At 42.9% G+C, this 14,739-nt stretch overlaps 1 protein-coding gene across 1 annotated transcript in view; it reads right to left on the bottom strand.

The window, feature by feature from the left end:
• The window catches only part of CSE1L (chromosome segregation 1 like), a 36,208-nt gene extending 21,724 nt beyond the window's left edge, over nt 1–14,484 (bottom strand). Inside the window, exons 1-7 of the mRNA XM_028735156.2 lie at nt 14,328–14,484; nt 11,804–11,899; nt 9,858–10,000; nt 3,174–3,275; nt 1,738–1,883; nt 1,482–1,572; nt 849–956 (exon numbers count right to left, since the gene is read on the bottom strand). Coding sequence (XP_028590989.2) covers nt 849–956; nt 1,482–1,572; nt 1,738–1,883; nt 3,174–3,275; nt 9,858–10,000; nt 11,804–11,888 — 675 coding nt within the window. The 5' untranslated portion in view covers nt 11,889–11,899; nt 14,328–14,484. The remainder of the gene's footprint in view (nt 1–848; nt 957–1,481; nt 1,573–1,737; nt 1,884–3,173; nt 3,276–9,857; nt 10,001–11,803; nt 11,900–14,327) is intronic.
• Between the last annotated feature and the right edge of the window lie 255 nt (nt 14,485–14,739).

Genomic DNA, 14,739 nt, shown 5'->3' with positions numbered 1-14,739 from the left:
TACTTTCCTGTCTATTTTGGCATGCAACCTGCTCAAAGAAATACAGAATCACCACATTACTGTTTTAAAAAAAACCAAGAGAAGGTATGAAACATAATTTTCAACAGCTAAAGGAAATCCAAAGCCCAAGAGACACAAACCAATTTCTCTGTAGCTTTTGACACATGCAGCTCATCAACCTTCTTCTCAGTTTTCAATCAGCATAGCATGAACTGTGTAACAACCAGCTTGCTTTATGGCTTGAACTGCAGCCTATTGTGTCAGATCCGTTTTGCTCACCCAAGGTTCCCAGAATTAAGGGTCATTGTGGACCACATTAGTCTTAGTAACAGATGCATGTAAGCCCTGCTTCTTTATTTACTGGCCTACCATTATACCCATGAAGAGTAAAAAACAAGAAGCACCCACCTTTCCTTTGACTTAATTAAACTTAAGTAGGTTTATTACCCCTAAATTTGAGAAGTTCTGTCTGTCAACAGCTATCGTTCCCTCTGTTCTTTTGCCTCCTGACACAACCTTTGATCAAATCCAGTCTTACCAGAAATAATCAGCGCTGAATCCAAATCTGAAAAGCCAAGCTTCTTATACTAAAAGGTTACATGCACATTACTTTAGATTTGTTAAAGCTCTAACAAACAACTTATCCTAGCACACTTATGGAACACTGACATTTGGCCAGATACTTGCGTTTTTAAACACTCTAGCATCTCCAAAACCCATCAAGAATTTGGCTAGCAGCACCGAGGTTTTTAATCATGCAGTTATCCATCAGTGAAATTGCTCCTATACAGAAAGTTGCTTGCAGGATCAGAACTATCCACTAGAAGAGCATGTAAAAGATGGCTTACCTGAAAATTTAAACTGTAGAACAGCTTAGCAATCAGAATCAGAGATGAGAAGAGTACTTTCAAAGCACTGACATCATTTGCATGAGTACTACAAAGCTCAATTGTGGCCTGGAAAAGAGCAATTTTAATAGCAATCACCAACAAAATCTATTCAGACACTTGCCAATAATGTTCCACTTCTGTGAAAGCTCACTGATGCCACAAATTCATGCCTCTCACCCAAATTCAACTAAATGCAATTTCTCTTTTCTATTAAAAGTACAATATATGTACAAAACCAGATAAGCTAAAACATCAATAAAATATAAAAGCAACAAAACAAAAAGGCACAGCCTAAAAAAGAGAGGTCTGAACACCAGTAGCATTGTTTTAATAAAAACATCTTAATTTATTGCAGTTATTAATAAACAGCTTATTATAGGGTGCTAACACATGGACAGAGTAAGCATGGAAGATTTTAATTCAAACTTTATCTTCTTCACCTTATATATCTGACTATCGCAGCAGCTAGGACAGAAGTAGGAACTTCATAATAGTCAACATAAAATGCTTTATGTTGGCTGTGAAGTTAAAAAAAATACATTACACAGAAGGTATATAAATCAATTCCATATTTCAAATACAACACTGTACCTTAAAGAGATTTGTCAAGGGAAGTGCGAAAGCATCAAGAACTAGTTTGATCTCTGTCCACAGTTCATTTGATTTAAACTCATGACGATACCTGACAAATGAAGGAAAACCAGAGCTATTTAATTTGTGTGATCATTTTCTATGAATTTGAAAACTAGAGCCAAGTAAAAGAAAGAAGTTGAAAGGCATTATTGCTAGAACAGAGTGCTTTTACTTTCAAAACAGAACTTGGAAATTCATGGCCCTCACCCACTACCTTTTGAATAAAGAATGTGCTGTACGAAGAACTCCATTAATAACATGGAAGTCTCCACTCTGAAAGCGATTCACCATCTCCGTTAGCAGATCAGGCCATTTCTGAGGGAAGTCTTCTCTACCAATTATGCTGATAGCATCACTTAACTAGGACAGAGAGAGACAGAAACATTATGCAGGTATTTGCATGGAGATAAACAACCACCTTACAGTAAACTCAAGACAGGCTTTCTACATGTTAAGTATGCAACTGCCAGTGACAAAAGCAGGTGCATGTGTACCTCCCTGATCCTCTCTGCAATATCTAGCAGATCTTATTCATGACACCACAACTACTTTTTCCCCTTCCCCACCCCACTGTCAATGGCAGCATGATGGGACAGTGGACCATGTGAAATCATGACAGTGGTACAGGATACTATGGAGGGGGAATTGCATGTACAGCTACCATTTTCAGTGGCAGACTCACATTCGGTGCCCTGGCTCATTTTGCCTTATGAATATGCCACTTTTACCCTAAGGATGGTATCCAACTAAATAGATCCACTAGGGCAAGGACTTTTGGCTGTGCAAATGAATTTCTTCTCCTTCTCTTCTCCCTGACCCCCGCAACCCTTCAAATCTTTTATGGGGGTTCCCTTGACCATCTACAGCAAACTGGGGAGGTACATGGGGGGAAAGGAGAGAGAGGAAGTTTCAGTGCACAAGCAGAAATTATTGCACTACTAGGCCTATTTAGTTTTCCCCACTCACCCTGGATATCAAACTAGAACAAGACACTGCATATGGGAAATTCAGCTGGCATACTGGGGTAGTTTCACACGCTGCCTAATTATTTTGTGGCTTTTAAAATCTGTCCAAATGTTCTCATGGGATTCCCTCCCATGGCTTCAATGGCACATCTGTAATCACATGTTTTATCTTCACCATATCAGCTACGTTTGCTAAAATTAAGAAGCGAAAAACCCAATACTTTTGAAATGTTAATGCAGGTTTCATCTTATTTCCAATAAAAAAACTTAATAGCAGCTTCCCTTCTTTGCATATAAGATACATATAATATGAATAGTAGGAATACATATTAATAATACCAATACAAATTGGAGCAAACTTATCCTTCAGACTTCACAGAATTTTGTAATACAATTCTCAACTCAAAACAACATACCAAAATGCACCAAAAATCACTTATTTTAGGGTAAGATATTTAAAATTTTTCATACTGATTTTTTTTTAGGTTATAGACAGACTTGTGAACCAACATGCATGAAATTGACACAAACCAGAAACAAAGCAACTCATTCGCCCTTAGATGTATCTATTGTGTCTCACTTTAAAACAAAATTTCATATACTAACACAATGAGTCTCCCAGCACAAAACATTTCCCTGTTGAAATAAGCAGAATTCTGTTTCTTTTCTTCATTGTCACCCTCACCTGTTTTTGAATTTGTTCTGGACTGCTAAGCATTAGGTGTACTATGTTGGCTTTGATGGCTATCCTGTCGGCTTCACATATTTTGTTTGGTTCATCTTCAATCTAGGAACAAAATGTTAGTTGAGCTAGTATCATAACATCTCGAGATACTTGCATTTTTACATCAAGTGCATTAGCTGAGTTGTAAGCTTTCAGGAAAAAGCAAACGCTACACATTTATTCTGAAACATGTTGGGCCCAGGAAATATTTTCCTGTGCATACCGCCAATCAGACAGACAATAGACCACAACCAGTTGCATCACAACAGCTCAGCTGTAAACACTACATACTAGCATGTGGATGCATCAGGCGAGATGGGTGGAATTTGCTGACACCAGGAAGCAGAGTTGCATTTCGTGCTCTGTTTCCACTTCCATCTGAAATAAACTGGTCACCGCATCAGTGTTCTCCATCATCAAACTAAACAGCAACTGCAGGGGTTGCCATGGTGTAGCATCCACTGCTGGCTTATAGCCTCCCCACTCCACCCCCGCTGCTTCAGTTATCATCTTCACAGGTTTCAAATGCTCCATGAGAAAGGAGCTACCTTCCCAATTCCTGATTCTGTGCCAATAACTGCAGCTGTAAAATGATACTTTTCCAAATTTATGATTTAACTATTTATATGACGTTCTTTTTCAACGTTTTAAACCCATTGATGAGAAAGCACCTGAAAAGTAACTGAGTACAAGCCCTTAAAGCAGATTCTGGAACATCCTCAAAATAATAAATATTAACCTCAAAGTGGACCATTTGATTCAGTTGTGATTAAGTGTCCTAATTTCCTGTTGCAATGAATTAGTATCAATAGTTGGAAGATCTGAAGCAGATACAGTTCAAAGTTATAAAAATTAAAACACCAATTCTAATGAAAGTAACCAAATCAGAAAAGGGTAACATGGTAGGAAGTATAATAAATTCATTCAACAGTTCACCAGTGAGAACTATTTCTCATCTATCAAGATCACTGTACTGTCTCAAAAATCCTGACTGTGTGTGAGAGAAAATTCTTCTTTTTCTTTCCTCTACTTCTCATTTTTCTTTCCACAGCTCATTTGCAGAAAATAGTAACAACAAGGCATTTGTAATGTTTTCTGCAAAAGCCAAGTTCAAGCACCACCATCCATACCTTTCTCAAGTTATTTGTAGGTGCCACAGAACTTGGGGAAGGGAGGAGACAATGAAGGACACCAATAAAGGATTGGCTAGTGAAGCAAGTCCAAATGTGTGGATCCTTGCAACTAACAAAGCTGTTCAGTTTCAGTTTCAGTTTCTGTTAATTGGTTCTCGTGGGAAACTTGCAGATTCTGGCTTCTCACAATTAACTCAAGGTGGTGTCAATTTACTCTTGGCAGAAAGCCCAGGTCTGCTTGACCTAGAAACTTCTCACTCTGATTGGTTAATGACCAGCACTCTGCTCTGTTATCAAGGGATTGCTAGCTCAGTTTGATGTGAGGTGTTGTTAGGAGTAGAAGTGCTGTGTATGGTTTTGAGAGAGAGAAAGAGAGGGTTTATTTTGATTGTTTTGTATGCAGAAACTCTGCTGGTTTTATTTTCTCCTTTTAATAAATCCTGTAAATAGTTATTCTGAGTCTAGCTGACTTGTCATTACTGCCGCAACTAGCTTCCTCGCTGTGCAGGAAAACTCTGCTACGTTTGGGCTAAAGCCAATAGGGCTATGCCTGACACTCCAAAGTTCCATGAGGTTATGGGCATTGTGCTGCCAGCCTGAGTTGCGGTGGTGTCAGCATCAACGGCGTTGGTTCCAGTAGTTCCAGAAGTTGTTGTTCCTGCTGGTGCAGCAGATGGACTCTGGCTGGTTCCTGACCGTGGTGAGCTGGTGACGCAGTGGACACAAGGACAACAGCTGCAGCGTGTGAGTGCTGGGTGCTGTGGTTCCTGTTTTCTCTCTCGGTGGTCGTGAGTAGCTGGTTCCGGGTTCCAGGGACATCGCTCTCAAGATGGCCTCACAACCAGGTCAGATGGCTTTTGAGCGTCTGAATGACTCCAATTACTTGCTGTGGTCGGAACGCATGCAGGCAGTGCTGCAGAGGGATCGTCTCTGGCAAGTGGTGAGTAAGTTTCCTGCGAAGCCTGATGATGAAGACCTCGATAAAGACCAAAGAGCAAGGGCCACAATTGTCTTGGGGCTGGAAGATTCCCAGTTGCCGTATGTGAGGGGAATCAAGACAGCTAGAGGTGTGTGGCAAGCACTTAAAGAACTCCATGTGCGTGAGACAGCGGTTTCCAAGCTGTTCATTCGCAAGGCATTGTACAAGGCAATGTTACAGCCTGGGGTTACAATGCAGGAACACCTACACAGTTTACAGTTAAAGTTTGCAGCGCTACAGGAAAGAGACTGTGCGTTAGACCAGCAGGAGAAGGTGGCTATTATTTTGAGTTCTCTCCCGGAAAGCTGGGATAATTTAGTTTTGTCTCTAGAAGGCATGCAGGAGCGTGATTTATCAGTCAGTTACGTTACTGGGCGTTTGATTGAAGAATGGCAGAAGCGGCAAGAAAGGTCGTTGGCTGCAGAGGCTTCTACAGGCGGGCGGTTTGGAAGGAGTTCTCATGCCGTACCAGAGGTGAAGCAAGAGCAGCGTGCCGGTGAGAAGTCAGCGTTTGCTGTTAGGCGTTGTTTCCGATGTGGGTCTTCAGCGCATCTAAAACGACAATGTCCGGAGTTGGTCAAGTCTCAGTTGCCGGTGCAGGAGCAGAGACGAGATCAGCAGCAGCAGCGGAAAAAGAAATTCTTCAAACAAAAACAGTCGGCTCAGCTGGTGACCGGCGAGGTCAAGAGTGCTGATGAGAAACAAGCGGTCTGGGTGGTCGATTCGGGAGCATCTCGCCACATCGTAAATACAGATGAATTGTTTGTTTCCAAGAACTCAGCACAGCGCAGCCAGGTGGCTCTAGCAGACGGAAGTACTTCCGAAGTGATTTCGGGGGGTGCAGTTTTTGTTCCTTGTCTTCGTGAATGCCTGCAAAATGTACTTTGTGTGCCTTCATTAAGGAGCAATCTGATGTCTGTAGATTGTTTGCTAAAAGCTGGGTTTAAAGTGCATTTTGAAGGAGACAGTTGCATTATTAAGAAGGCTGGTGAGATTTTAGGCACTGCTAAGTCAGAGGGAGGCTTGTTTTGGCTTAAAGCAGGTCCTCAAGTTGCAGCAGTAGTCAGTAAATCTCAGCCTGCAGTGAATAACAAAGCTATACATGACAACTGTGTGCACTTATTGCATAGGAAAATGGGGCATGCTTGCTGGAAAAGTGTACTAAAAATGTCTGAATTGGCTGATGGGGGTAATTTAAAGAGTTGTAACAAGTACCTTGATTGTAATGTTTGTAAAAAGGTTAAAACCCACAGAGTCTCTTACCCCAGAAGTGACAGAGTTAGTGAGTCACCGCTACAGCTGGTTCACATGGACGTAATTGGTCCATTTGCTGTAAGCAGGGGTGGATCGCGCTTTTCACTAACAATTGTGGATGACGCCACGCGTTACTCCTGGGTTTTTCCCATGAAGAATAAGGGTGACGTGTTCACTAAGTTTAAAGGCTGGGTGGCATCTGTGGAAAGATTTCTGTCCATTAAACTCAAAAGGATTCAGACGGTCAGAGGTGGCGAATTTATGTCAAATGCCTTTAAAGATTGGTTACAAAAGCGTGGCATTGGGCATAGAAAAACGAACGTTTTTTCCCCAGAGGAGAATGGCGTTGCAGAGCGAAAAAACAGATCTTTACAAGATATGATGTTTGCCATGCTTGATGATGCTGATTTGCCCATGTCTTATTGGGGGGAGAGCATGCTCACCGCGTGTTATCTCCAAAACAGGCTCTTTCATCAAACAATAGGTACAACCCCGTACTTTAAATTGTTTCAGAAAAAACCCAAAATTGACCATTTGCATGTGTTTGGATCGAAGGCCTGGGTATTAATTCCAAAACAAATGAGGAAGAAGGGAGATCCTAAGACCAAACAGTTAGTGTTTGTGGGTTACCAGGAGCTGGGAAAAGGTTTCCGTTTTGCTGAAGGGACAAATGGCATTGTGATCTCCAGGAATGCCAGTTTTTGTGAACATAGTGGCTGGGAGAGACTACATGCCAATACTGAGGTTTGGTTTGAACCTTCCCAAGAGCTTCATGACTCTGAAGGTAAACATAGAGAATCAGAGTCTGAGGGGGAGGAAAGTTCAGATAAGAGCTCTCAAGAAAGTGGAGTTAGCCAGAGACCAGTGGCTAAGCAACAAAAGAGAGGTCGCAGTTCTGAAGAGGAAAGTGGGTCAGAAGAAAAATTTTCTCCCAGAAGATCTAAAAGACAAAACAAAGGAGTGCCTCCGGTGCGTTTTTCCCCAGATACTGCAAATGTGTTTAGTGTAATTGCAGAACCCAAGAGTTTTCAGGAGGTGTTAAAGTTACCAAAAGAGGAGGCAGAGCTCTGGAAACAGGCAATGGAGGAAGAGATGTCCTCTCTGAATGAGCACAAGGTTTTTACACCAGTAGCAGCGCCTGAGGGGGCAAAGATTGTAGGCTGCAGGTGGGTGTACAAACTTAAACCTCTGGTGACAGGAGAGTACAAATACAAAGCTCGTTTAGTGGCTCAAGGATACTCTCAGAGGCCTGGAAAAGATTATGACGAGACTTAGGCCCGGTTAGGACATATCTAGGGTTGGAAGTGTGCTGGGCCCAAGATGGCAGCTGCCTAATTAGTCAGCAGAACAAAGTTAAACAACTACTGACTACATACAGGATGCAGGATTGCAAAGGGGCAGTGGTGCCTATGGATCCAGGTTTCATAAAAACACTTCATATAGATGAGAGTCCTGAATTTGAACATCCTGATGTATATCATTCTGTAATTGGAAGTTTATTGTATCTAGCACAGTGGTCCAGACCTGATATTAGCTATGCAGTAGGCATATTAAGTAGATTGGTCTCAAAACCCACACTAAATGCCTGGAAAGGGGTAAAACAAGTTCTGAGGTATCTCAAACAGACAATTGGCTATATGTTACAATTAAATTCTTCAGAGGATGAAATGTTGAGTTGCTACTGTGATAGTGACTGGGGAAATTTGCCGGATAGAAAATCTGTCACAGGACTAGTCATAATGGTCGGTGGAGCTTTAATCAGCTGGCGGTCACGCAAGCAAGACGTTGTAAGTGTGTCATCAACGGAATCAGAGTACGCCGCATTGAGTGAATTGTGCAACGAGGTGATTTATTTCAAGCATTTGTTAGCAGATTTAAATGTAAATTGTGGAGAACCAGTACAAGTTTACATTGATAATCAAGCTTGTATAACATTAAGTAAAACAGAGGGTTTTAAATCGCGTTCCAAGCATATCTCTGTAAAATACCAAAATGTACGTTGCTGTGTACAAGACAATGTAATCACCTGTACTTATGTACCAAGTGAAGAAAATGTAGCAGATGTGTTAACTAAACCATTGGCAAAGGTAAAGAACAAGCGAATGTGCAAGGGTTTAGGTTTGCTGGAAAAATGATCTTCTACATAGGTGTATTTGGTGTTAATTGTTCAGCAGAATCTGTGAGGGGGTGTTCAGTTTCAGTTTCAGTTTCTGTTAATTGGTTCTCGTGGGAAACTTGCAGATTCTGGCTTCTCACAATTAACTCAAGGTGGTGTCAATTTACTCTTGGCAGAAAGCCCAGGTCTGCTTGACCTAGAAACTTCTCACTCTGATTGGTTAATGACCAGCACTCTGCTCTGTTATCAAGGGATTGCTAGCTCAGTTTGATGTGAGGTGTTGTTAGGAGTAGAAGTGCTGTGTATGGTTTTGAGAGAGAGAAAGAGAGGGTTTATTTTGCTTTGTTTTGTATGCAGAAACTCTGCTGGTTTTATTTTCTCCTTTTAATAAATCCTGTAAATAGTTATTCTGAGTCTAGCTGACTTGTCATTACTGCCGCAACTAGCTTCCTCGCTGTGCAGGAAAACTCTGCTACGTTTGGGCTAAAGCCAATAGGGCTATGCCTGACACTCCAAAGTTCCATGAAAAGCAACCAAAGAAACTGTTAACCTGGGATTTCAAATACAAAATCACTATTCCCTTCAGTAAATAAGTGTACTAATAGTATGTTGTTCTGGAAAAATAGATACCTGTTTCTAAAAGTAGCTTTATGGGTAAAAGGTAAAGGTACCCCTGACCATTAAGTCCACTCGCGGACAACTCTGGAGTTGCGGTGCTCATCTCGCTCTATAGGCCGAGGGAGCCGGCGTACAGGTTCCGGGTCATGCGGCCAGCATGACTAAGCCGCTTCTGGCGAACCAGAGCAGCGCATGGAAACTGTGTTTACCTTCCCGTTGGAGTGGTACCCATTTATCTACTTGCACTTGACGTGCTTTCAAACTGCTATGTGGGGAGCTGGGACCAAACAACGGGAGCTCACCCCGTCGTGGGGATTTGAACCACCAACCTTCTGATCGGCAAGCCCTAGGCTCTGTGGTTTAGACCACAGCACCACCCACGTCCCTGGTATTCCCTTCAGTAGCTTACCACAATACCAAATCTGATGACTATAATCATCCTGCAACATCTTAGTTCACAAGTGTTCCCATTACTTTATTCATAGCCACTTACTTTACAAGGAAACACACTATCATAGTACAATTGTAATAAACAAAATACCTACAATTCTCCAGTTCCTTTTAATGTAATTCTTGAATGTGACAGAGGCACAGACTTTGATGACATTATCTTGGGACTTCTCCAGTAGAGTTAAAAGTAGCAGTGGGTAATTCTGGTTTCCTTCAACCGACTCAAGGAATTTTTCCGCTATAAAACATTTAAATATAATGAATTTAGCAAAAAGGTTAGCTATTCCGCAGTCTAAACTCCAAACATTTAACACCATTTAATACAATACCAAGCTGGTGTTTAGCATGATACAGTGAAGAAAAGGCTATTAAGGGATGGTATCCTACTAAGCCACACTTAGGGTAGATCCACTGAAATCAATTTACTTTATTCACAACCAGCTTGTTCAATACCGTTACTGTTACTAGACCTACACTGAGTATGATTTAATTGGATATCGCCTAATATTTCTATGACAGTACTTGCAACCCCACAATTATTAAACAGCTGCAATATGGCAACTGCAAATCATTTTAGATGCAGATCAGGAAGCTGCTCTTAAATTCTGTATCTTTACAATTTCTGAAAAGGTAGCCCAGTTTGGACTGTCATCTTAACCTAAATGTTATGACTGTGAATAACAAAGAGACAAAAAATATTAAGCCTCTCCCCTTCATTTTACTGAAAAACTTTGGTTCATATAGTATTTTGAAGTTTTTCCAGAAATGCAGAGTGCACAGTAAGAATTAGTACTGGAAGACCCAATTTAAATGATGGGAAGTAATTTAATGAAATAGTTACATATTTTGTAAAATTTAACAGTTGAACACCAATATTATACACATTTACTTCTTCATATTTTGCAGTGTTAATAAACTGTTTTGGATTCAAAGAACCACATAACTAGTTCCACACAGCCAACAGATGTTTAGACTTAATGTTTCTTGTACAGAAGCTCTCCATGCTGCATGATAAGCCTGTTGTGAGAGCAGTTTCATAAGCTGTGTGAGATTTGGCCTGAGGATCTGCTGTTAAAAGCGGCAGGGGGAAGTCAACAATTTTACTAGGCAAAAACAGCACCTCCAGTAGTGACTCTTTCTAAGAGGTCAGCACAGTGTGGACCTGACTTCAATGCAATTCAACGAATATTTATTCAGAAGCAAATCCCAGTATATTCAATGGGGCTTACTCAAATATAAGCATGCATAGATCGCTAATTTATCTGAAATTAATAAATAGAGATGTACAAAATACACATTTGCCCCTCCTCTAGTCTTTTTGAAAGTTTGATTTTTCTTGAGATTTCCACAGTTACTTTACCTAAGCAGGACCCCCTGAATTCACATTTACTATCCTGAGTGAGACTGTGGCTATAATCAAGATAAGTAAGGCATGCCTAATGAAGCTGAAGGGACGTGAAGTGCTTAAACAGTTCACTTCAACTTCAAATCTGATTTCAGATTTCAATGCAACCTACTCTCTTTGCATCATGCCCAATCACCTCAAAGGCAGATTTCAGAATGGAACCATGGACAGTTAATATGACTCAGAAAGTATCCACTGATCCGTCGTGCAGTTTTGATCGCAGCAAGATTAAAGCCAACTTGCATTTAATAATCAGTAACTTGACTGCAATTCAAAAAGCATACAGATGGTCCTTCTAACTTTTTAAAAAAAGAATGTATGTCCAACTGTCACATGAGGTTTCCAGGGTTCAGCCATCCCACCCACACAACTGATCTGCATTTAAAGTGACAGAAAGTAAAAAGAGGTCTCATTTTGACACATACTGATTTCAGTCAGCCTGCTCCTTCAGATAAGAACATTTCTTTTTCATTAATGAATGTTGTTCCAACAGTTTGAAAAACCATGTTCTGGGCCATTACCATTGATTCGGAAAAACCCAAAAAATGACTAAACAGATCTTATAATGTTTGGGGTCAAACTATCACTAGACACCATTCAATGCAGGCTCAAATTTTATATTTTTAAACTGTTTACCAGGACGCCTTATGGCAGGATCAGGATCAAGTGTCTTCTTTAAGTATTCTGTCAAAGTCTGCAAATTGGCATCACTCAGTTCCATAACTGCAGAACCTAAAAATTTAACAAAAATTTCTATAAAAATCAGAAACAAGAACAAGAGTCATAAGCAAAGTTTCTGTATATTGCTACATGTTTTTGAACCACCTGTTATACTTGTTTCCATTGCCTTCTGAAAAATCTCTCTGGAAAGTCAAGGAACCCTTGGGAACAACTACTAGAAGAAAAAACCCTAAAGGCATGTATGAAAACCTCTAGGTGCACACATGCAGTTTGAGAGCCAGTGTGGTGTAGTGGTTAAGAGCAGTAGACTCGTAATCTGGTGAACCGGGTTCGCTTCCCCGCTCCTCCACATGCAGCTGCTGGGTGACTTTGGGCTGGCCACACTTCTTTGAAGAGTCTCAGCCCCACTTATCTCACAAAGTGTGTGTTGTGGGGGAGGAAGGGAAAGGAGAATGTTAGCCGCTTTGAGACTCCTTAGGGTAATGATAAAGCAGGATATCAAATCCAAACTCCTCCTCTTCTTTAGTTTTAGATAAGTTACATACAACATACTTGGCCATCACACAAAATCAGGAACCAAAGTGATCATTCACACACATGTACACACAGACAACTGATTATAATACTGAGAGGCTTCTGGAAACAACAAGAATTTCCTCTCCTGCGCAACTGGGCAACAGAAATGTCACTATACTCTCATTCCTCTTCTGAAACTCTGGAACTGAAATTCTAGGCTGATCACTGATCTACTGAGAGCCATGGGACCAAGAATAAACAGTTGAGCAAAGAGGAGGGCACATCATGTGTGAATGTATGGATCTGATGGATAATGCAAGAAATGATGAACATGGCTAACTCAATACATGGCCTGTTAGAGGCATGAGGCAGTTAATTAGGCAACCAAGGGTGACCTTCCAGCGTCTCTTCCACAGATCACGCTTCTTGGTTTACTGACAAGCTTGAACACTAGTGGTAAAAAACACAGAATTTTCCATATGGAGCAGGGGCTGTTAAACTCCACTCACTGTAACAGTTAAATTTTGCTGGAAAAGCTACTAAGGTACTGTCCAACTGGGGCATAATCAGATACTGCCTATAGTAAGTAAAGGTAAAGGGACCACTGACCATTAGGTCCAGTCGTGACCGACTCTGGGGTTGCGGCGCTCATCTCACTTTATTGGCCGAGGGAGCCGGCGTACAGCTTCTGGGTCATGTGGCCAGCATGACTAAGCTGCTTCTGGCGAACCAGAGCAGCACATGGAAACACCGCTTACCTTCCCATTAGAGGAAGTGTCAAAAGCATCCACTTGTTGCAGTTGCATGGCTCACGTTTGACCTAGTTTGCACACAGGTTGTTTGATACTGTGAAGGCCATGATGTGTGTTTTCACCCCAGACTCATAAGACAGATGAAAACTTCTAGCTACAATTACAAACATTTTCCTGGAGAAGGTCCACCCACTGCTTAAGAAACCATTGCTGTATGAGGAGGATCCAGCCGCTATTAACCCAGTTTCACTGCTACAAAATGCTACTGCACATCTCCTAAATAATACTGGGAGATATGAACATATTCTATTTCATACCATTTACTATTTTCTATTTCATACCATTCAGAAGAGGTATGTCGATTACCTGTGCTGTGAGTTCAGGAAGTGGCCATTATTCTTTCTCAACTCCTAATTTGCAATGTGGAAATAATATGCCATGCAAAATTACCACAAACGTTTATGGAAATCCTTTGAAATGTAACATTCCATGCAAGCACCTAAGAATCACCTCTGAACACGTGCAGAGTGGCTTTCCCTCCCCACTGCACACCCGCAAGTCTCTTCCAAATCAGGTTAGGAAACACCCTATATCCGCATAAGCCTGAGACCCATCACATCTTTCTAGAGCTACCAGCAGCGTAGCCACTGACATGCCTGCTTACTCTGAAGTCAGCCCAGCTCTATTCAGTGGGGCTCATGCCCAGGAAAAGTACGCACAGGATTGCAGCCTAAGCCTTGCTTGGCACCCGCTCACTACACTCACGGAACCAGGAGCTACAAATCCCGCTCCCTCCGCAGCATGGGGCAGTCCCGTGGCCTCCGGGCTGAGTCCGCGAGGAGAGAGGCTTGGCCTTAATACCACGAAGGGGGAAATCGCAACGGAGAGACAGTGATTGAAAGTATATTCGGATCACACCACCTCGTTATTTCGCCCACCGGAGTGGCAGCTGCGGTGGCCAATCAACAGGGCGCTTTCGTCACGGGCTAGGCTCAAGGACCAACGGGGGGCGCGCGCAGCCCCGAAGGGGCGGGCCGAGGCAGACGCAGCATGCTCAGGTGCGCCCCCTCCCTCGGCTGGGCCCACAAGCCGAGAGCCACCCGAGGGCCGGGGAAGGCGGACCGCGGCCGCCTCCCTTCGGGGCTCCGCCGTCTCCCCCCCCTGCCCGACTCAGGGCTCCGGACCCCCGCCGCTCAGGCGCCCGGCCTCACCTGACGGGACCCCTTGAGAGAGCACGACTAGCAGCGACGGCGGCGACAGCAACTCCTCCGCTTCACATTCAAACCTCGGCGAGAGGGCGCGGCGGCGACGTAGTGACCGAATTACGCAGGGCGCCGAGGGGCCTCTTCCCCTCTCCCCCCCGCCGAGCGCCAATCAGCGGCCGCCTTCTCGAAAGGCCCCAGCCAATCCCGAGCGCGAGCCTGCCCAGTCCGGGCGGGCCAATGGGCTTCGCCCTGCTCAGCGGTTTCCCACAAGGCAACGCGGCTTGGCTCAAGCCTGGCCCGGGAGGGTGAGAGCAGAAGGGCGGCGGCGCGCCCGGAAGCTGGGTGACGGTGCTGCTGCTGCTGCTGTCCTTTGGTTTCGTTCTGCTGGTGCACATCGGTCCACCCAGGCTAACCCAGG

The sequence above is a fragment of the Podarcis muralis genome, chromosome 5 (assembly GCF_964188315.1).
Source record: "Podarcis muralis chromosome 5, rPodMur119.hap1.1, whole genome shotgun sequence".
Lineage (NCBI taxonomy): Eukaryota > Metazoa > Chordata > Lepidosauria > Squamata > Lacertidae > Podarcis > Podarcis muralis.
The sequence above is the reverse complement of the archived record's forward strand: the minus strand, read 5'-3'. Positions and strand labels throughout refer to the sequence as shown.